Source organism: Alligator sinensis, unplaced genomic scaffold, assembly GCF_000455745.1.
Source record: "Alligator sinensis unplaced genomic scaffold, ASM45574v1 scaffold161_1, whole genome shotgun sequence".
Lineage (NCBI taxonomy): Eukaryota > Metazoa > Chordata > Crocodylia > Alligatoridae > Alligator > Alligator sinensis.
In genome coordinates this window covers 1,707,149-1,729,554 of record NW_005841974.1, presented here as the reverse complement: position 1 = coordinate 1,729,554, position 22,406 = coordinate 1,707,149, and the positions used below count along the sequence as shown (strand labels likewise).

Here is a 22,406-nt window from a genome sequence, read left to right as displayed (position 1 = left end):
AGGATTGAGAGTCAATACAGCAGTGCACAGGCAATCTAGGAAGGTTTTGGAGAGTGTTGGAAACAACTTCCTGGTGCAAGTGTTGGAGAGGCCAACTAGGGGCCACACTCTTCTTGACCTGCTGCTCACAAACAGGGAAGAAGTGGTGGGAAATATAGTAGTGGATGGTAACTTTGACAGCAGCTACCACAAGATGATTAAGTTCTGGATCCTGAGAAAAAGAAGGAAGGAGAGAAGCAGAGTAAGGACCCTGGACTTCAGAAAAGCAGACTTTGACTCATTCAGGGAACTGATGGGCAGGATCCCCTTAGAGGCCCGTCTGAGAGGGAAAGGAGTCCAGGAAAGCTAGTTATGTTTTAAAGAAACCTTACTGAGGGGGAAGGAACAAACCATCCCGATGCACAGGAAGACTAGCAAGTATGGCAGAAGACCAGCTTGGCTTAGCAGGGAACACCTCAATGAGCTAAAACTCAAAATGGAAGCTTACAAGAAGTGGAAACTTGGACAAACACTGAGTGAGGAGTATAAGAGTATTGCTCAGGGATGCAGGGATGAAATCAGGGAGGCCAAAGCGTAAGTGAAGTTGCAGCTAGCAAGTGATGCAAAAGGTAACAAGAACGGTTTCTACAAGTATGTCAGGAACAAAAGGTAATCAGGAAAAGTGTGGGTCCTTTACTAAATGGGGGAGGCAACCTAATGAGAGATGATGCAAAAAAGGCTGAAGTACTCAATGCCCTTTTTCACCTCAGTCTTCACAGGCAAGGTCAGCTCTCAGCCTACTGTACCTGGCTGCACAGTATGGGGAGGAGGTGAGTAGACAACAGTGGCAAAAGAACAGGTTAAGAACTATTTAGAAAAGCTGAACATATACAAGTCCATGGGACCAGATGCAATGCATCCATGGGTGCTGAGGGAATTGACCAATATGATTATACACCCAATGGCTGTTATCTTTGAAAACTCATGGCAATTTGGAGAGGTCCCTGATATTGGAAAAGGGCAAATATAGTGTCTCTCTCTAAGAAAAGAAAGGAGGATCCAGGGAACTACAGGGTCAGTCTCAACTCAGTCCCTGGGAAGATCATGGAGCAGGTCCTCAAGGAAGCACTTGGAGGAGAATAAAGGAATCAGGAACAGTCAGGAACACTCAGCATGGATTCATCAAGCTGATTGCCTTCTATGACAAGATGACTGGCTCTGTGGATGTGAGGAGAACAGTGGACATCATATACTTTGACTTTTGATATAGTTTCCCACAACTTTCTTGCAAGCAAGCTAAGGAAGTCCAGGTTGGATGAATGGACTGCATGGACTGTAAGGTGGATAGAAAACTGGCGGATCATCGGGCTCAAAGGCTCGATGTCAAGTTGGCAGCCAGTATCAAGTGGAGTGCTCCAGTGGTCAGTTCTCGGGCTGGTTTTGATCAATATCTTTATCCATGACCTGGAAGATGGGATAGAGTACATCCCCAGCAAGTTTTCAGATGAGACCATGCTGGGGGGAGTAGTAGATACACTGGAGGGTAGGGCTAGGATTCAGAATGACCAAGACAAATTGGAGGATTGGGCTTAAAAAAATTCTCATGATGTTCAGTAAGGAGAAGTGCAAAGTCCTGCACTTAGGACAGAATGACCCCATGCACTGCTACAGGCTGGGGAGTATAAGTGGCAGCTCTGCAAAAAAGGACCTGGGGATTACAGTGTACAATAAGTTGAATATGAACAACAGTGTGCCTTTTTTGTGAAGAAGTCCAACCGCATACTGGACTGAATTAGTAGAAGTGTAGCCAGCAGATTGAGGGAAGTGATTATTTCCCTCTATTTGGCACTGGTGAGGTCACATCTAGAGTAGTGTGTCCAGTTTTGGGCTCCCCACTACAGAAAGGGTGTAGACCAATTGGAGAGAGTCCAGCAGAAGGCAATTTAGGAGGCTGAGAGAACTGAGTTTATTTAGTCTGGAGAAGAGAAGACTGAGATGGGATTCAATAGCAGCCTTCAACTACCTGAAGGGGGTTCCAATGAGGATGGAGCTGGACTGTTCTTAGTGCTGGCAGATAAAGGGAGATGGAGCAATAGTCTCAAGTTGCAGCAACAGAAGTTTAGGTTAGATATTAGGAAGAACTTTCTCACTAGTACAGTAGTGAAGCACTGGAACAGGTTACCTAGATTGGTTGTGAAATCTCCATCCTTAGAGGTTTTTAATACCTGGCTAGACAAAGCCTTGGCAGGGGTGATCTAGTTGGGGATGCTCCTGCTTTAGAAAGCAGTTGGATTCGATGACCTCCTGAGGTCCCTTCCAACACTAATACTCTGTGATTCTATGAATTCTGCTCTTATTCTTACAACTAATTCCTTCATGGCAAATGCGAGATGTGTTTGTGGGTGAAGCTTGCTCTGCTGCCACCCATGCTGCATTTGTGCCAGAGTTAGATGGGTCCTGTTCTCTCCATCAGTTAAGCAGTCATCAATTCTCCTTTCAAAGCAAAACTCCAACAAACCAAGCAAATCCTGGGCTAGGCGGTACAGTGGAAATTGCCTATTGAACTGCTTTTCCCTGCTGAAGGATAGAATTCTTTATTTCCATATTTTCAGATTGTGCAGGACCTATGTGATCCCCCTTAAAAGGACTGATGTGATCCCCTTTATATTTTTCTCTCCATATCAGGAGGGGAACAAGGGAGAGAGGATGTGCCATGGAGCTGGCTACTCTTTGAGATTCTCCTTCTTACTTACTGCTGAACAGCAGAATCATGCAATATCCATGGAATGCAACGCAGGGACAAGATCCATGAAAGCACTGAGCAGTGAGTTGCAAGATTCATGAAAGCAGTGAGTCACAGAACAGAGCTCTGAACTGCACCCACCCTAGATCTGGGATTATGATTTAGGTTTGAATGCAAGAAGTCAGAAACTGTCTTTATAACACTTAACAATTTTATTATGTATGATTTTTTATAAATCATGATAAATGAGCAAAAGTAGTTTTTCAAATAAAATAAATCTCATTCGTTAATCCACAGTTAATAGACTGGAACACAGCCTGAAATCCTGTCATTGTGGAAAGAGTCAGGTTCTAAACCAAGTGCAGGAAGAGGGGGTGGTTCTGGTAGGGAGCACAGCAGTGAAATATGAAGGGAGGTGGAGAGTCATGACAGGGCTTCATGGCTCTTTCAAGTAAAGACCTGTCTAAGGAGGTGAGGTATATCCAGGGCACCCTGGGACATTAGGCAGGGGGTAACTCAGCTAAAGCTGTCTCCGAGACAGCTTATACACAGACAGTACCTCAGCACAACACAGCACAGCACAGCCCACTATATTCTCTTATTAATGTGCTCCTTTATCCTTGCCTACTCGTACTCTGTTGTGGCATAAATGGCACACAGTGGACCCGTCTGCACAAGATGCTTTGATGTGCAGTAGAGCAAATTACTGTATAGTAAACATCACCGTCTACACTTGCAAATGCAAGCAGCAAATTAACTGCTGAGGAATTACTGCACAGTAAGGCACATGTAGACGGCCAACCAGGAGCAAATTTGCTCCTGGTCAACCAGGCAGCAGGGGGTGGAAGATTGCTCCCTGCCCCTGGAAGCTGCCTGCTGCTAGGGTGGTTCCAAAGAGGATGGCGCTAAACTGTTCTCAGCGGTGGCAGATGACAGAACAAGGAACAGTGGTCTCAAGTTGCAGGAAGGGAAGCTTAGGTTAGATTAGGACAAACTTTCTCACTAAGGGCATTTATACACATACTTTTTCATCCCACGATGCACTGGAGATCCGCCACTTTGGAACAGACTCAATTAATCAAGTCTGCTCTTCATGCAAACTGAAGCGTACCGTGCTGCACCTCATGCGGTTGCTAAAGTGGCAAAATGCGCATTAGTGCGCAGAAAATGGCAGTGGTGTACTTTTAAACTAAATCACATTTCACTGCTTATACAATTGTAAGTGTTGCCTGGCCCTGTGGCACTTGCACATGTAAAAATGCCCTGGGAGGGTAGTAAAGCACTGGAACAGGTTACCTAGAAAGAAGTTGTGGAGTCTCCCTTCTTGGTGGTTTTTAAGACCCGACTAGATAAAGCCTTGGATGGGATGATCCAGTTGGGAATGGTTCTGCTTTGAGCAAGGGGTTGGATAGATGACCTCCTGAGGTCCTTTCCAACCCTAATTTCCTGTGATTCTTTTATTGTGTTAATTCCATCCTTTTTCCCCACCTTGTGTGTTGGAGAAAAACTTGATGAATTTCTGTTGTTCAGTGGGTATCTTTTAAGCATATCTGAATGATTATTGAGGAATGAGACGTTTCTGTGGGCAAATAGGAAGAGATATTTCACAAAATAACTCATTGCTTTATGTAGTCAAAATAAAAAAAATGCTATGAGATTGTTGATTAAATGGACTCTAAGATATGTAATATGTTTGCCTTTATGGGTAAACTGCAAAATGTTTTGCATCCATTGGCCAAGCCTGCTGATGACACCAAACTTTGGGGTAAAGCATCCATACCCGAAGACAGGATGGTGATTCAGGCCGACCTTGATAGGCTCGGAAAATGGGCAGACATAAACCTGATGAAAAACGCAAGGGACTCCACCTTGGGAAGAAAAGCCCACACTATGCATATAGGCTCGGCAGTGCTACACTCGCTCGCACCACGGCCGAAAGGGACTTGGAGGTCACGATTGACCACAAGATGAAAATGAGCCATCAATGTGATGTTGCGGCTGGCAAAGCGAGCAAAACTCTGGCTTTCATCCACAGATGCTTCTCCAGCAAATCCCAGGATGTCATCCTCCTGCTGTACTCGGCTTTGGTGAGGCTACAGCTGGAGTACTGCATCCAATTCTGGGCTCCACAATTTAAAAAGGATGTGGAAAAGCTTGAGAGAGTCCAGAGGAGAGCCATGTGCATGATCAGAAGGCAGGAAAACAAGCCTTATGATGAGACGCTGAGAGCCATGGGGCTCTTCAGCCTGGAAAAGTGCAGTCAGGGGGAACCTAGTGGCGGCCTATAAGTATACAAGGGGTGTACATCAGGATCTGGGGGAACAGCTGTTCACTACAGCGTCCCATGGGATGACAAGGTCTAATGGTCATAAACTTCTCCAAGACCATTTCAGGCTGGACATAAGGAAAAACTTCTTTACTATCCGAGTCCCCAAGGCCTGAAACAGACTGCCTCCAGAGGTGCTGCAAGCACCTACTCTGGACTTCTTTAAGAGGCAATTGGACATATACCTGGCTGGGATCCTGTGATCCCAGCTGGCTTCCTGCCCTTGGGGCAGGGGGCTGGACTCGATGATCTTCCGAGGTCCCTTCCAGCCCTAATGTCTATGAATCTCTTTGTGGTCTCCCACTGTATGGCTTCTTTGCTTAGCAAGCAAGGATTCTTGACTGTTCTTCCTTTTAAAGTACATATCATACATCTCAAATATTATTTACAGAGCAGATAAAATTCAGCCTATTGATTCTAGCACATTGCACCCAGAACATTTGGCTCTGATCGCTGTTTGATTAGGATTTTACTTAACCGCAAATATAGAAGCATAACACCTGCTACTTACTAATTTGCTGAGTTTTCAGTTCCCCTTGTACTTACTGTTTTTATTTGCATCTAAAACTATGGACTAATTCTGAAACGTCTACTAACAATGCCACAGAATCTGCCTACTATTTTAGGGCACCCTATTTTAGGGCACCATGACTGTAAATGAAAGGTTTAATATAGGAAATCCTCTGTATTTTTCAACATTAACTCGTATGATTAGTGAAAGGTGGTATGAGAGATTCTGTTAGAAATTTGATTGAGTCATGTAAAGAGGGCTGATTTTACAAAGCCAAAAAGGCCAGTTCACATATAGTTGTTCAAATGTAAAAAACTCAATGTGAAAGAACCACGCTGATCACATATTTAATCTTTTTGTAGATAGCTTGTATATTGCATGATACTTACTATTTTTATTGCTGTAGCATCTAGACATCCTAACCAAAGTCAAGGCAGGATTGTAGTAGCTTTGTATATACATGAACTGACATACATATACTGTGTTATTACACAGTAATGGCACAGTCAGGACATGTGTATACGACGCCTACAACAATGGGAGACAAAGAGGTAAATCAGATTTCCTTATCAGAGCCATTAGTAGTTCCCAACATCACTGACAGGGAAGAAATTAAAAACAAATTCTCACTATTTCTGCTGGTCTTTTATGTTTTGCAAACTTGGTGTAGTTTGTAGAAGAAACCAGAGTGGTGAGGTTTGGTCTTGCTTATAGACTCTTTCTGATCCTTTTCATTTTCTGGTTCTAATGTACATTGTTATAATGTCTAGGCTGAAGAAACTATAAACGTGGTTGTTTAAATCCAGAACTATTTTAATATTAAAAAGAAATATTGGACTATTTCTGCTGATGCCTGGAATTGACAACAAAACAAGAAAACTTTATGCCACTATACAAATCCATGGTGCAACTACATCTTGAATGTTATGTGCAGTTGTCATCTTTGCATTTCAAAAAGGTGTAGTAGAATTAGAAAAGGCATAGATAAGGGCAACCAAAATGATCAGGGATATAGAATTACGAAATCATGCAGAGGTTTTAGCAGCAGGTAGTACAAATTCATAGATGATAGATCTATTAATAGCTATTGAACGTAAGTGTCAGAGATGCATCATCGATGATGGTGGATACCAGGGTGGGTAATGAATAGGGGATAGATCACTGTAAATATTCCTGGTTCAATGTTCTCGCTCTAAAGCATCCATTCCTGCCACTGTCAGAGACAGGCTACTGAGGTAAATGGATCATTTGTCTGGCCCAGTATTCTTATGATTTTTGAAACCTCGTGTTTTGTATCTGCATTAGTCTGATACTTTGCTTTGAACATACTGGCCACATTTACACGAGATGCTGACTACAGTTGTTAGTGTGCAGTCATTTAGCACTTGCATAGACAAGTACTAATGATTGCACAGTAACCAGAGTTACTGTTCAGTAGTGTCCTTGCACATCTTCTTGGTGACACTGACTGCGCAGTAGCTCATTACTACTGCACAGTACCTCATTACTACTGTGCAGTAGCATCATGTCATGCTTTGTGCTGTGCGATTCTACTGCACAGTAGTAATTAGCTACTGCTCAGCCACTATCTCGTGTAGATATGGGCTCTGTGAAGTATTTTAGGATCCTACAGGGTGAAGGACACTACATGAATATAAAGTGTTATTAATCTTTACATGCTATACTCTGTATCTCATTCCCACCATATTTCCCTTTAACTACTACATGGTTTCACTTATGTAAATTAATGGATCAGATGGTCTGCTCAGTTATATATTTACTGGTGGATGCTCCAGTCATAGATATTTTGTATTTACTCATAGATGCATAGAAGGACCAAATTTGACCCAATGTGACTGGTTTTTACTACTCATTTCTTTAGCTTATTAAATGGTAGGAAAACTGAACTATTCAAGACTATTTGAATGAATTGGGTTTCTTCTGGGATTCCTTGTTATGCTTGTAAATGTTTGTGTAAATGGAGAAAAAAAATGCAACTGGAGGTGTCTTCTGCTATGCTTTCATTTGTAAAATGTTTCACTTAGAAAGTCCAAAAGATTACAAAAGATACATTCAAAGCTTGCTTGGGTGCTGATTGCATTTAACCTGTCCAGGTCGTTTATAGCCTGTGTCTGCAGGGTCTTTGAACTCCTTGACATCATATCATTTCTCATTTTATTTTAGAGTTTGTTTCATTGCTGTGGAGTTATTTCCTTACTTGCTAATGGATCATATGTAAAAATCAGAATAAATACATTACAAGTCATTATAAATTCCTTTTGTGTTTGTAATACTAGTAGTTGCAAGACATTGTGTTAGTGCCAGTTTTTTATGTGATTTATAAAGCTGCACAATATTGAGTATTTTCAAAAATGTATGAAAACAAACAGTGAAAATATTGATGAGCTTGAGCACAGATGCAGCAGTAGCTGTGAAAACAAACAGCAGCTCAACTTCCGTCTTGAGTTAATAATAGGTCCATCTGGGATGTCAGTCCAGGGCCAGTCGTAGCCCTCAATAATGAGAGTCTGTAGAAAAGAAGTGTGTGTGTGTGTGTGTGTGTGTAAGAAGTATGCGAGTATTTGCACATATTGCTGTTCTGTAACTATTATGTTAATTAGGCATTTATATAAACAAGTTTAAATATTACAGCACATTAATGAAGAATTCAGTGATTAAACAAAAGTAGCTGTCTTTCTCTTACACTGACAAGGCTTTATAGAACTCCCTGTTGATCACAGAAGTGTATTACTTTTAACTCTTCTTGTGGTACCATATTAACAAAAAGCCTCATACTGAATACTGCATATTCTTTGAGGAATATGGGCTGAGAATAAACTACAATATTTGATACCAAAATAAGTCATTGTAATACTTTGGCTGGGCTATAGTTCAGCAACAATAGCATCTGGTAAGCCACCGGCATGTAGCTCTCTGGAACGGGACTTTATCTTCCAGAACTGTCTGAAAGCAATAGATAATTTGCTGCTTCATTTTACTAACAACTATAACCTCTCTGAAGAGAGCAGTTTTTTAGCTGCTTAGACTTGCTAAAGCAACCTAGATCCAATTCTCAGGAGGAGTCAGAGGAAGTGTGTTCCACTTACAACAAGCTACTGATGTGCATCTGGTTGCATTTTCAAGGAATTGGAGAAAGGTTTCAGGAAATCAGAATAGTTGAAGCCATGCAATTTTTTTTATTTGTTCTCTTTTATTTGGGGGTGAGAACTGTTGAAGGAGTGATACTGTGCAATTCTGTTATATTATTAGCAGAGAAACGAGTGAAATGAAAGAAATATTGGGATCACATTTTGGAACACAGTCTGTGCAAAGTGTTAAACTAGAGAAAGCAGACTAATGAAAATAACAGTTGGTCGGGAAGCAGGAAATCAATTTGTATTTTAGTGATATCATGTATGGCATTGTTGTTTATAGTTCCCCTGTAATGACAGGTGTGCAGGCAGCAAGTGGGAGAAGAGTGTGTCAAGGCTGCTCACAGCAGTAAGCAAGTAAAAGGTGCCAAGGACCATTTGCTTTCCATTTAACACATGGGCACATGCTTTGGAATATTCTCAATTTGCTAACTGTGCCCTGTTAATGTGATTGGGGTGAGATCTCCCACCAACTCATGAATTGTTAAGAACTTAATAACTTAAAATTGTATTGTTCTGTAGGGGAGCAAAGATTTTGGAGTGTGATATCTATCATTGGACAAACTGCATGGTCGGGATGGTTTTACCCAAGAATGCCCTCATCTGAAAGCTTGTCTAAAACTAACCCAGACATGTAGCTGGGGTATCCTTGCCCCTCACGTATTTCCTGGACACCTACAACATCACCCCAACATTACAATAACATTGTTCTGTAAGGATTCTTCTGTAAGGGTTGACGGAGAGGGAGTGCAGCTGTAGATGGTCATAAATTCTACCTGGGTTTCAAGAGATCATAAATGCATGAAAGGGAGTAACTTGGACTCTGGAACAAAGAAAGGGTTGCATTACTAGATGTTTCAGATATGCACCGACAGCCTGTCAGTGTCTAGGGGGAAACAGAAATGGGAGACAATCATAATCAGTTATTAGGGCTAACCATGGGGAGAGAGAGAGAGAGAGAGAGAGAGAGAGAGGGAAAATAGTCTCTTGTTTAATTGCAAGGCAGAGACTCAGGAGAGCTGGACTGAATTCGTAGCTCTGCTATGAATAACATATGGGACCTTGGAGAAAACATTTCATTTTTTGTGCTTCAGTTGTCTCTTATATGCATGCTCTGAAGATAAATCAGTCACAGTTTGTGAGGTGTACAGATCCTATAGTTAGGAAAAGGTGCATTAAAAACCCTTCAATTGACAGCTTCTTTACAACCCCCCCCACCTTTATCTCAATTTCTGTATTTAACACTGCTGAACAAGTGAGGTAACAGCAAGTCAGCAGCTAACTGGCTGTGAGATTCTAGGGTGTGGAAATAACTTGTTTTTCCAAGGTAAAACAGTGCAATTCAACCGTATGTATCATTCTCTCTGCAGCTGAGGACAAAGCATGCTGGTGACTTGTCTGACGGGTGAGTTGCTAAAAGAAGCTTTGATTTTGGATTTGAGTTGAGCATATTAAAACTCAGTCAGATCAACACAGAGAGTGGGATTAGACAACACACAGGGGGCAGGAGTAGACACCTCATATGTTAGAAAGCTGAAAGCTACTTTAAATGCATCTGGCTACACATAAACTAATGACAAAATGACACTGCAATAAGGAGTATTGCCAACTGCTGTAGGGAACTAGAAGACAGCCTGTGATCTGTAGTGAATACAGATGCTATTCCCTTCACAAACAGTTAGTAGAACTGGAATGTTTCCTTCAGATGCTGGTACCTAACTGCACAGACATCAAAGAACAAAATGAATAGCCCCCGAGAGCCTGTACTAAATGCTAGGGCACCTGCTACTGTAGAAGAATGCATTTAGCAAGCCAGTCATCATTTGCCTTCCTAATTTTACCTCTTTAAAAGTCAGTGAGTGGGAGCTGGCTCCTGTTTATTCCTAACTAAGTCTGTACTACTTTTGATTGCCTTGACCCTCATCTAACGTCTTAATAGGTTAGTAATAGTAATTGCTAACTAGTTTAGAGTTGAGATTTGCAAGACACTATCCCAGGCTGCTTTGCCCTTTGACTCCCATCACTTCACACTGAGACAAATGGCAGCCGAGCCATAGATTACGTGTTGGAGGGCTGTGAGCTCTATGTGCAGAACACCATGTGATTCTTTCACACACAAAAAGGCTATATCATGAGGATGGAGGAAGTAGCTAGTTTTGGCAGCAAGAGTTGGAAAAACACACCAGGAAGCATCAAACAGAAAACAATTTAGTTTCAGTGTTAGTGTCCCATATGGCCAGCTACACATTTTCCCTAGACAGGAATTCTAAAACATAAGTCTTTCGGGTTTCTTTTTCTAATTTCTGTGCTGTGGAAGTTAATGGGTGCTCTGGCCAAGGAGATTTTGCTATCCCACATCCCTAGTGATATGTCACTTACCTGAGTTTTCCTTTTTCCTTCTGGAAGCCTTTTTCTCAGTTTCATTAGTACTGTTGCCTGGTACCCCATACTCTTCATTCACACTCCCTGCAGCACCCACCAGGTTTGGGCTGCCACCTTCTAGCTCCCCAGAACCCAAAGCCAGTCCAGGATTTAGTCGCCTTCTAGCCTCAGAGGCTGCAAAGTGCCAGTCGGAAGGCTGGAAGGAAGGGTGCTGCTCTGCAAACCCGCGTTCCTCTCGAGGGAAGCTGTGGGGCGCAGTGGCCAGGCAGGAGGCTGAGAAATCAGAATATGTAGCAAAGTCTGGTTTTTGATGGAACGAGAAGGGTGCTTGAGGGTAATGATTCAGCCCGGATGCAGTGCTGACCTCCGTGGTGCCGTTCCGTAGACACCCCCAAAGTGGGGTATTGGGACGGGGACTCCGCATGCAGCTGCTCATGGAAGGATCCATTTGCCAGCTCTATCTCTGTCCGCGCTCCAGAGGCTGTAGCTGGGTTTGTCTCAGTCTTCAAGAACACGAGAGAAGGGAAAAAACAACTTTGAACTTCTATGAAACCCCCCCACCCCAGAATTGGATTTCCCCACCCCTGCTAAAATACAGCTAGTTTGTGGGTTTGCTTGGTAGCAAATTTGTTAGTTTGGGACCTCCACTAAACATCTTCATTGTTGTAGCTGGAAAACATTAATCAATTCTATACTGCAATTGGCCTGAATTGTTTCCCAGGGCCTGGAGTTGCCTCCCTGTGAAATGCTGGACATGGGTGAAACACTTTTTAAATACTGTGCTGGGGAGTGGGCAACAAGTTTGTGAAGTGAAATGTGAGAGAGAGGAGGGAGGGGTTAACTTGCATACACTCAGCCCCTCCAACCAAAGCAAAGCAGGCAACTATTAATCATCCGAAACCTTATATGCACATCTAATGGGATTTGCAGATGGAGACTTTTAAAGAAACATTGTCTGTATTTTTTTTTAAAAAGGAAAAGAGCACCACACAAAAAGGCTTTAATGTTTCCCTGTAACACTATGAAGTTATTTTTATTGCACTGTTAACAAAATTCCCCAAGTCTTGGATTTGGAAAAAGCCCTAAACCAGATCCAGAATGCAACAGATGCCAAATTCCAGGGACTATAACAGGAAATAAAAGGAAGAGAGAACTTTACTGATTGCAGTTGATTTAAGGGCCAATCATAAGTTAAAAAAATAAACCTGATTTTTTTTTTTTATCCAAGGTTTTATGAACAACTTTTGTTGACTCTGTTTCAGGCAGATTTGCTGATATGAAGATTTTGTTGCCAGTGGCAACGGATAATCCCTGCTGCATCTCTCATTGTGTTCTCTGAAAAGAAGTCTCTCATTTTCCTGGTAAAGAGACTTTTTTCATCTTTTATTCAAAGCGGGGGGGGGGGGGGGGGTTTTTTCTTTTTTTTTGTTTTTTTTTTCATTTTTTTTTATTGAATTGGTTTTTTTCTCTTTTTTGTCAAAGGGGGGGGGGGGGGGGAGTGTTGTTTCGTTTTCTTTGTTTTTTTATTCAGTTTGTGTTAATTGAATGGATTCTCTGCCTGTATGGCAATCGTAGTCAGAAGGATGTTAACAGGAAAGCTGCCTCCACCTTTTTCCTAGAAAGAAGTGTGGGTGGGGAATAGTCAGAACATATTGCTCTCATGAGCTGTGCCAAAGCCACTCTGTAACTTGCCTCAAGGAAAGTACTGATATCTACACAGCACCAGAATATAGTATATGTCCATCACATTTCCATCTCCTATCTGCCATCCCCTCCAGCACACATTCCTCAGGACCCTGCTACATTGTTAGGATTAAAAAGCAAGTGATTGCTAGGAAATATAACACTCACAGGTACTTCATTATTTAATTATAATGATCCTCTTGCTATCCAGGGATAGTGTTACCCAAAGTAAAATGATGTTTCTAGAGAAAGACAAGCATCCCAATGGACAAGACATAATACCCTCCTTGTCGTATTGTTCCAGACAAGTATACCAAAATGAATCACATCACCAACAGGCTACAGATCAAGTAGCTTTGACAGTGGACTCAGCTGATCCCACCTGCCAAGATTTTGGGTTCTAAAACAAATCACGAGAGACAGAACTTGTGAGAAAGGTGATGGCATACATTGCCTTTATCATACCACTCAGCAAAGAAGAAATCATGTTATGTGTCCTTATCACCTCCCTGATAGACCACAAAATGCTGCAGTCCCTCATGATTGGAAATAAGCTCTTGTGGTGAATGATTGAAACTGTTCTTATTTCAGTTCTGCCACAGATTTCCAGTGCGACTTTGAGCAAGTCACTTAGGGCTAAATCCAATCTCACCTTTACATTCCTAAGTAGCGTCTATATAGCTCTGTAACCACAGTTTTTGATGCTTATGCACAATTTGGATTCTGTTTCCATCTGTGGTAGAATAGGATTGTTCACGTCCCTGCTCAAAGTAAAACAGAGGAGGCCAGCCCCTCCCCCTTTTCAGCCTACATTTAGGGTGCTTGCCCAGGAAGAAGGAGATCCAGGATGTAGGCCCTCCCCAGCCAGAGTGAGTTTGCACTTTTTTCTCCCATGGCTCAGGCAAGTGCTGGAACCACAAAACCATGCACTAGGTAGTACTCAGAATATACTAGCTCTCTTCTTGAAGCTGTCCCACTGGGCTTCCAGGAGGGGAAGTTACTTGGGACCACCAGGAGGAAGTGAAGTAAGCCAGAGGGGTAAGAGAAACGCCTCCCTAGAAGGGAAAGGTCTCTTGTTTATTGTCCTGGATTCTGCCCCGAGTGGGACAGAAGCTATCTCAAAGCTATTTTAGCCAATGCATATTAAATGTAAGGTGAAGGGAAGCCTTTAGGTACAGAACCTACAACATCAACTATTTGCTAGTCGTGGCTTTTCCGTGACAAAAATTTTCAGACTTACACAATATTATGTGTGCGCCCAGGTGATTCTATCCTACCGTGGAGCCTACATGGACTGAGTGCAGAAGACTGAACATTTGCAGAAGAGAAGCGCAGGGCAAGAATAACTACAAACGCACACATAGAATCTGCCCTGTGCATAAAGGCCAAAAGTTGTACTAACCCAGCTATACCACTTAAGTGAAGGTGAAATAGGATTTAGCCCTTAGCCTATCTGGGCCTCAGTTCTCTACTTGTAACATGGGTATAATAATGCATCCTTTTCCCATCCCTTGTCTGTCTTATATGTAAACTCATCAGGGTAGTGACTGTCTCTTATTTTTTGTGGGTGCAAGGCCCTGAGTTCCACTGGGTCTTCCTTGTACTTTGTGATACCAGTAATAATAGTTGAAGATCTGTGAGATGCACCAAGCAGACAATACAAACTATGCTTAATTGCTATTGGAAGTGGCGGGTGATTTTCTGGTTATGCTGTCTAAAGCAAGAAAGTGGGTTGGAACTGCTGGTAACAAAAGAAATTATCATTTTATCTCTACCCCAACAGCTTGGAACAAACTGACTGATTTCAAAAACAACAAATCCATCTTTTCCCTTCTATATTTTATCCCATCCCTACTCTGTAGCTTGTGTCTTCTACATTTAGATTATCTGCCCCTCCACAGACAGAGAACCTGTCATTCTGTTGTTCAGTAAAGATCCTTTAGCACGAGTGGTGCTACATGAAAACAAGTAACCCTTCTCTGAGGAAGCGAACTCTACTAATACAGGGGTGTGCAATTATTTTGGCTGGGGGCCGCTTAATGAGTTTTGGGGAACTGTCGAGGGCTGCAAGGATAGCCCTTCCCCTTGACAAGTGCCCCCACCCCCTGGTCACCAGCTGGGAACCAGAAGTCCTGGCCCCTAACCCCTAACCTTTGCTGCCAGAAGTCCCTCCCCTTGTCCCAGTAGTACTCCTTTTGGGGGTGGAGGTTTGCCATCTTGACGCTGGAAAAAAACCAAATCATATACTAAAAGAATCAAATGTACTATAACTTACTTTAATTTTATTTTTTAAAAAAATTTTGTCCTGATTTATGTGTGTTTGCATAGTGTATCTTGAGGTGATTGCATGATGACTCAAAATACAGTCTTACTCATATATATTGTGGGTGGTGCAATGTGGGTATGGTGGGTGGGTGTGGAAGGGTGTGGATGGGGGGTATCTGGTTGGGATGGGGTGTGTGGGAGGGTGTGGGTGCATGTGTGTGCATGTGTTGGGGTGGAGGAGTCCTCAGAGTCCCTGGCAGTGGCGAAACATAGGGGGTGCACAGGGTACACGTGCACCCCCTGAGAACGCTGGTGCACCCCCTGACAGGCTGCACTCCCTGCTTAGGCGACGGGCAGGGGGAGCAGGTGGGAGTGTCGCAGCCACTTCTGGGAGCGCTGTGGCCATTTCCCGGTCAGTGCAATTGGCTACGAGGGACACCCCCCTCCAGTTGGTGAGATTGGCCACAGGGGACTCCCCTCCAGTCACTGACTGGTCGCTGGGGAGGTACGTTCCCCACCCCTGACTAGGGTGGCACCAGTTGCCCATGGTCCCTGGAGTGTATGAATCTCTGAAGCTGTGTGTGCCCTGAGTCCTTATGCACCCAGCTCCACAGCACATAGCTCCCTGCACCCCCAGCCCAGTCCCCAGCTGCAAGTGGCAGCAACATGCAGGTCCGGCCCCACCCCACCCAATAGCTCTCCTGCCCAAGTCCCCAGCTGCATGTGATGGCAGGGTGCAGGGCCAGCTCCACCCAGCCACATAGCACACAGCTCCCATGCTGTGACCCCAGTCCCTGGCCACAGGTGGTGGCAGCCCCACCCGGCCCTATAACACACAACTCCTGCCCAAGTCCCTATCTGCACGTCTGCAGTGTGTGGGGCTAGCTCCACTAGCCCCAATAGCACTAATGTCCACCAACTTGACAATGACTGTTTTGCCAGTTCATTCAGAAATGAGAGTCTTGGGTTGGCTTGTTTCTCTGCTTCGAGACTCTTCACATTTAAGGTTATGTACTTCATTTTTAAGGTAGCTTATTCCTGGGATCCCTCCATGAGTTGTATCTCAGTAACTGGAATAGGTGAAATGTCACCATCTATTAGCCCATTCTGAACTATCTTTCAAAAACTGCCAGTATGTGATGGCAGACCCAATATTTGATGGGCAGCTATTTGCATATGCACAAATGTCAATGAACAAGTTGCTGTTGCCTTATGAAACCTGAGACCTGTGTGGATTCCTATTGAAGCCGTATTCTTGTACTGAAGTGGGTTTTTTTTCAAAGGATCTTATAATTTCTTGGCTAAGTAGCTTTTGAACACATGGAAAGCAGATTCTGTTCTTGGCAATACAGAACTTGAGGGCTGGTGACATCTGGAGTATTTTCATGAATCCAGGTTACAGTTGAGATGCAGACAATGTCCACAAAACAAGAAAAGATGACACATCCCTCACCTTAGCTCATTCAGAGCCAATAATGCTGAAAACCTGGTGAGAGGATTTCTGCCTTCATTGCCTGGGAATCCAGGCATCTTCCATAAGATTTAAAATAGACATCAGGGAAATTGTAAATGTGGTTTGAAAAAACCCACGATCATATGGTGGCTATGTTCTGAGTGCACTGGTCTGGAGTCAGGACCAAATGGCAAAGCTGGAATTGAATGATTGCAAGACACAGTCAACATGCTGACATGCATAGGCTCGCAGTTTAATAAGTTTGTTGTAGTGTTGGTTCTTCCAAAGGCTTTATATGGTGCTTAGGCTTTTGATGAGCCCTTTGTGCATAGGTGAAATGCACCTGAGGAGAATCATTTCTATGAGTCAGATTAAAAGGGAAAATGTGCATTCACTCTGCTTATTCCCAGTTGTTTACTGAGGAACTAAGCTGGTCTAATGCAGAATGCTAGCCTGTTCAGCCAGTAAGGCATTGCATCCCACTCAGTTTTCATGTGACACTCGACCTGTAAGATACTAAATATCTGGTTTCTGATTCATTCTTTGGGAAGAGCTATTCTTACTAATGCAATCTCTTGCTCTCTTGTAGCCCAGTTCTAGCTGAGTATTACATCAGACTTTTTCCTCCTGTCACTGAGTTCAAAGCAAAATTGCTTCTAGACTTGGAAAGTCATGGCTATGTTGAATTTATGAATCTCTAACTGGAACACAAACAGGATGATCACAGATTTTGCAGAGTTCTCAAGGAGTGCTGTATATCAGGCAGCACAAATGCAAAAAGCCTATGCAAAGGTTCTCATAGCTTTCCTGTCCAGCAATAAATCCAGCAATAAGTAACGTAAGTGTTGCTGGCCATGAAAGCCCTTCCTGGGGATCGGAGAGTGTTATTGTGTGAGCATGACTTGAAATTAATTTAAGACTCTCCTGCATCTAAGATATTTGTGTGACCCTCATCACTATGGTATGAGAGCATCATACAGTCCTTAATGTATGTAACTTCACAACTTCCCTGAAGTAGAGAAATAGCATGCCCATTTTACAGATGAGAAGCTAAGGCACAGAAAGGATAAAATTTGAAAGTCATGGAGTAAGGCTGGGATAGCACAGGAGATAGAACCTGAAGTTTCCAGAGTTCAGGCTAGTGCCCTAATCATTAGATCATCTTTTCTTTCTCAGAATAAATAGATGCAGGCATGAAATGAACTTGGGTTCATGAAAGCCTGTGCTCTCTCTCTATATCTTATTTAGTTAATCTGGAAAGGTGCATATCTACCCTGCCTTTTTATAAGCAACGCAGGCATAGAAGCTCCACTTAGAACAATAACGTTGTCCCTGACCAAGTGCTACTGAAAATGTTACAATCATGAAGAAAGAAGCAATTCTTTCTGAGAGTTGCAGTCACATTAGAAGAGTGGTCTCCCATGGTAGTCCGAAGAGGTTATGCCTCCAGTCCTATTGATCTATTAATCATGTCACTGTTATGCTTGGTTTCATGAGTGGATCTAGGACTTTGAAAATGAGGGGTACAGATGGTATAGTGCATCAAAACAACATATACTTTTGTCCACTTAAAGAAAAATTAGAAGATTTTCTAATATGTTAGGGGACCAAAGCTATATTATTCATTTTAAGATCAAAGCAAAGCTAAGCGCAACTTTATTGGAAAGTGCATTGATTTGCTAGATTACATGCTAAATTTAAGAAACCACTATGACCTAGACAAAAATAGTCTCAAGATAGTGTTTTATTTGTCCTGTACTAATTATAGATAAGTGCACATCTCTTATTTAGATTCATAATATAAAATCTACCCTTCCTGAGCATCTTTACAATGTATCCAGCGTTTTACTGATAGTCATTTACACAACTGAGTTCAAATTACCACACCTGAGTTAAGGTTTTTAGCTAGAACTAAAACCAGTCTGCAGGGCTGTGAAATAAGAGAGAGATATTACTAGGAATTGCTAATAGACAGCAAAATTGCCAAAGAAGGGATCACTTAATTAATGGAACATCAAGACTATTAAAAAGGAGATCGGGATTAGCAGGGAACTGGTAGATTATAATGAGCCATGAAATCAATTGATTGACTGAACATTGCCTGAGTAGAAATGCTGCTGCCCCTCTCAGGCAGTTGGTTTTAAAGTTGGGGGGGGCTAGAATGAAAGTGGGGTGCAATTGCCCACTGCACCTACCCCACTCCCCTGGAACCACTGCCTGCCTGCTTCCAGAGAAAGGAAAAGAAAAAAGTATTTGGAACTGAAAGTCCTACCCATCTGGATACATGCATCAGCTACTATGGCCATATGAAGTGTTAACTAGTTAGCTGGATTGATTTAGCAAACTGAGCATGGGACCAACAGTCAGGAGGCCTACATAAACTGTGCCCTTGCCATCTTGTGTGACCTCGAGTAAGTAACTTAAATTCTCTGTGAGTGTCCACATCTGCATAATGCTGTCATTTTTTTTTTGTGAAGCTGTTTGAAATGTACAGGTGGAAGGGACTCTGTAGTTGCCCAGCACTTAGATAGTGGCCAGATTCAATTATCTGTGGATGACCAATTTCAGGATCCACAGGATTTAGATTGTTGTTCTGAAGCCCACATGAAGCTGAGTTTAGGGGCTACCTATAGGGTGAAATTGTTCCTGCAAGTCATACAATACTGAGAGCTAAATCCTTTGGATTCAGTTTTCCGAAGGAAGTCTGCCTTACTATTCCTCTAAGTTTAGATGGAGGAAAAAGGCACAGCTTGCATTTCCCAGTGGTGAGAACCTGCTGGTCCTGTATCACCCCAGCACCTTCTGCAGCTGGTACTGTCAGTCAGCTGCTCAGCAGGGGCTCTGTTTGCCCTCTACATCTTCCTGACACTTGGCTCCTGTGAAATGAGAAAAACAACAGTCTTTTTCTTCTGTAAGAGCCCATTTGCTAGATGGGGCAGCCACCTTTAACCTTGTTTAAGTCAACATCTCTCTTGTCATGCTCCAGGCTGGGCAAAAAGGCTGAGATGGATGGAAATGCTTGTTTGTAACAGAAGCTCCTATAACAGTTTGACACAAAGAGAGGGATTTTTCTTAAGTTTTATCTGTTTTTGGTTTGTTGTCCCTAGAGATAAGGGGTGTCCCCAGGAAATATTTTCTAAAGTCCCTGAAATAAAAAGTGGACAGAGATTGTATGAGGAACACATGGCTGTGAACACTCTTAACTTTTACAGCAGTGTTTATCCAGATCATTTTGCAAAGGTGAGACGTTGTGAATTTGTGCCCTTTCCTGTTGGGTTTAGTAAAGCTCAGTACAATCTTTTGTCTCCTTATGAGTAAAGGCCTGAGTCATTTCATTCTGCACAAACTCAGCCCAGGCGATTCCTTCAGATTCATGGTAGCATTCAAGATATATACAATATCCACAAGTGTAAAAGTGAGGCTCTTTGGGGCAGAAGCCAAGGCATTCACTGTTGTTATGCTGAACCTGGTAAAATTGGGGCCTGGTCCTGACAAAAGCTACTCTTAGCCAATAATAAGGCTAAGAGAGAGCCTGCAGGCTTGCTATGTTCTCATTGGCCCCCAAGAACAAGTCAGGGGTGTTCAGATCCAAGAAAGACATCAATAGGGCAAAGTCACCAACCTGAAGGATGCAACACAGAGGCCATGCTAAGGATATGTGTTCTGGTAGGCAGCAGGTGGGGCAGAAGCACCTCTTGGTGAGGAGCTAGGGGACCTTGCTTCTGTCTCCAGGGTACTTATGTCAGCTTGGGAGGGGTTGGCTGGGCTACTCACTAAAGCATCAGTGAGGTGCCTATGTGGACTCTGTTTCATTCATTGCTAATGGTGCAGAGAATGTTTCCTCTGCTTCATCAATTTGCTTTGATGTTCCTAGCCTGGGCATGGGGAGGGGGGAGATGGGGGTGACCTCTAGCAGCAGGTGTTTTTAGGGTATAGTACAAGATTCCACTTAGGATCATATCAGAGGTATGTGATTTCTGCTTGGAGTAGGTGGGGAGTTGCTCAGAAGGACTCACTTGGGACTAATCCCATTGTCATAGTGTAATCAGGATGGAGCAGTGCAGCTGGCCAGAGAAATATTAGAGAGCTTTCTTTTTTCACTTTTCAGCTCCATGGTTCAGGCGCTTTTTGCAGAAACTACAAAATTGTCAAGTGCTTAAATATAGTGTGTGGGGCTAATTGTTTCCTAAGCTGGCAAAACTTCTGAACTGGAGGCTTCTACAGGAATGCACTTTGAAGCTGGAGTTCAAGTCATTTGGGGCCAGATTCTATTCCATCTATTAGGTGCCTAAATATGATTCTATTCTATCCTGCTTTAACCTCTGAAAAAAAAGGTAATGCAAGGTGGGTGAGTTCTCCTCCACCTCAGTGCTTTTTTGTGACTCAGTTTTAGGGGTAGGATGACAGTGGGTGTGTTTACATGTGCATTATGCCTTTTCTAATGCACATTAAATTTAGTACCTCCAATGTGAGAGCATTTTATATGTGCTCCACATTCAGGCAGGGGGGTGGAGGGGCTTTAATTAGAGCGGCTCCAAGAGTCGCTCTAACTAAAGTGCCACATCATCTTGTGTATCAGCACCCCTGTGCTTCACAATGGTGGCAGGGGTGCTTGAACTAAAGCTCATTTGATGAGCTTTAGTTCAAGTGCTCCTGCTGCCATTTTGAAGCGTGGGCATGCTGATACATGAGACACAGGAGGGTGCTGGAGCATGGTAATTAGCATGCTCAAGAAGACTCAATTAATTAATTACAGCACATCAGAGCAGCCTCCCCGCTCATGTACAGGCACTCTGAAGTACTGAATTAATACGTATTAGATTCATAGATTGTGAGCCCAGAAGGGACCTTGGAAGATCATTGGGTCCAGCCCCCTGCACCAAGCAGGAAAGATAACTGGGGGTCAAGTGATCCCAGCAAGATGACTGTCTAGTCTCCTCTTGAAGATTTCCAGGGTAGGTGATAGCACCACCTCTGGAGGGAGCTTATTCCACAGTCTGGGCACCCTGACTGTGAAGAAGCTTTTCCTAATGTTGAGCATGAATCAGTCTTCCAGGAGTTTGTCACCATTACTTCTAGTTTTCCCCTCAGGTGCCCTGGGGAACAGTTGCTCACCGAGCCCTTGATGTACTCCCTTAGTGTAGTAGTAAGCTGCTACCAGGTCCCCTTTCAGCCTTCTTTTCTTCAGGCTGAAGAGTCCCAGATCCCTCAGCTGTTCTTCATATGGCTTACCGTATAAGACTCTGATCATACAGGTGGCTCTTCTTTGGACTGTCTCAAGCTTGTCCATGTCCTTGTTAAAGTGTGGTGCCCAGAACTGGACACAGTACTCAAGCTGTGGTCTCACCAGTGCTGAGCAGAGTGGAAGAATCACCTCCTTGGTTTTGCTGGAGATGCATTGATTGATGCATGCCAGAGTATTATTTGCCCTACTGGCTACTAGGGTTATGTGAAGCTTCAGTCCCTGATTTGATTCAGTGGAGATTTGGCCCGATTCAGTGGCCAAATCTCTGAATCCGAATTGAATCAGAGGACCCTTTAATCTCTCCGAATTGAATCGGAACCCTCTGAATCAATTCGGAGAGATTTGGAAGGATTCGGAGATTCAGACATAGAGATAGCTTTAAGTGTTTTTTCTACATACCTCTAGGTAGCAGGGGCTTGTGAGCGCTGTGATGCTGGGGCACATGGAGTATCCCACAGAAGCATGGGGGGTTCCCCAGGGTGCTCAGCAGCAGACCCAGAAGTGGACCAGAAGCACTTGTGGTCCACTTCTGGGTTGGCTGGGGAGTGTGCAGGGTGACCTCCCTGCCCCTCCCGACTCAGTGACTGGTGCCTCCTGGGTTGGGGGCCACCCGGGGTCCCCCTGTGACCTATCACTGAGCCATGGGGGCAAGGGGGCCCCCCCGTGT

At 43.4% G+C, this 22,406-nt stretch overlaps 1 protein-coding gene across 1 annotated transcript in view; it reads right to left on the bottom strand.

Annotated features, from left to right (window-relative positions):
• MEOX1 (mesenchyme homeobox 1) overlaps window positions 1–11,610 on the bottom strand; it is a 27,822-nt gene extending 16,212 nt beyond the window's left edge. The window contains exon 1 of the mRNA XM_006020930.1: window positions 11,091–11,610. Coding sequence (XP_006020992.1) covers window positions 11,091–11,541 — 451 coding nt within the window. The 5' untranslated portion in view covers window positions 11,542–11,610. The remainder of the gene's footprint in view (window positions 1–11,090) is intronic.
• Between the last annotated feature and the right edge of the window lie 10,796 nt (window positions 11,611–22,406).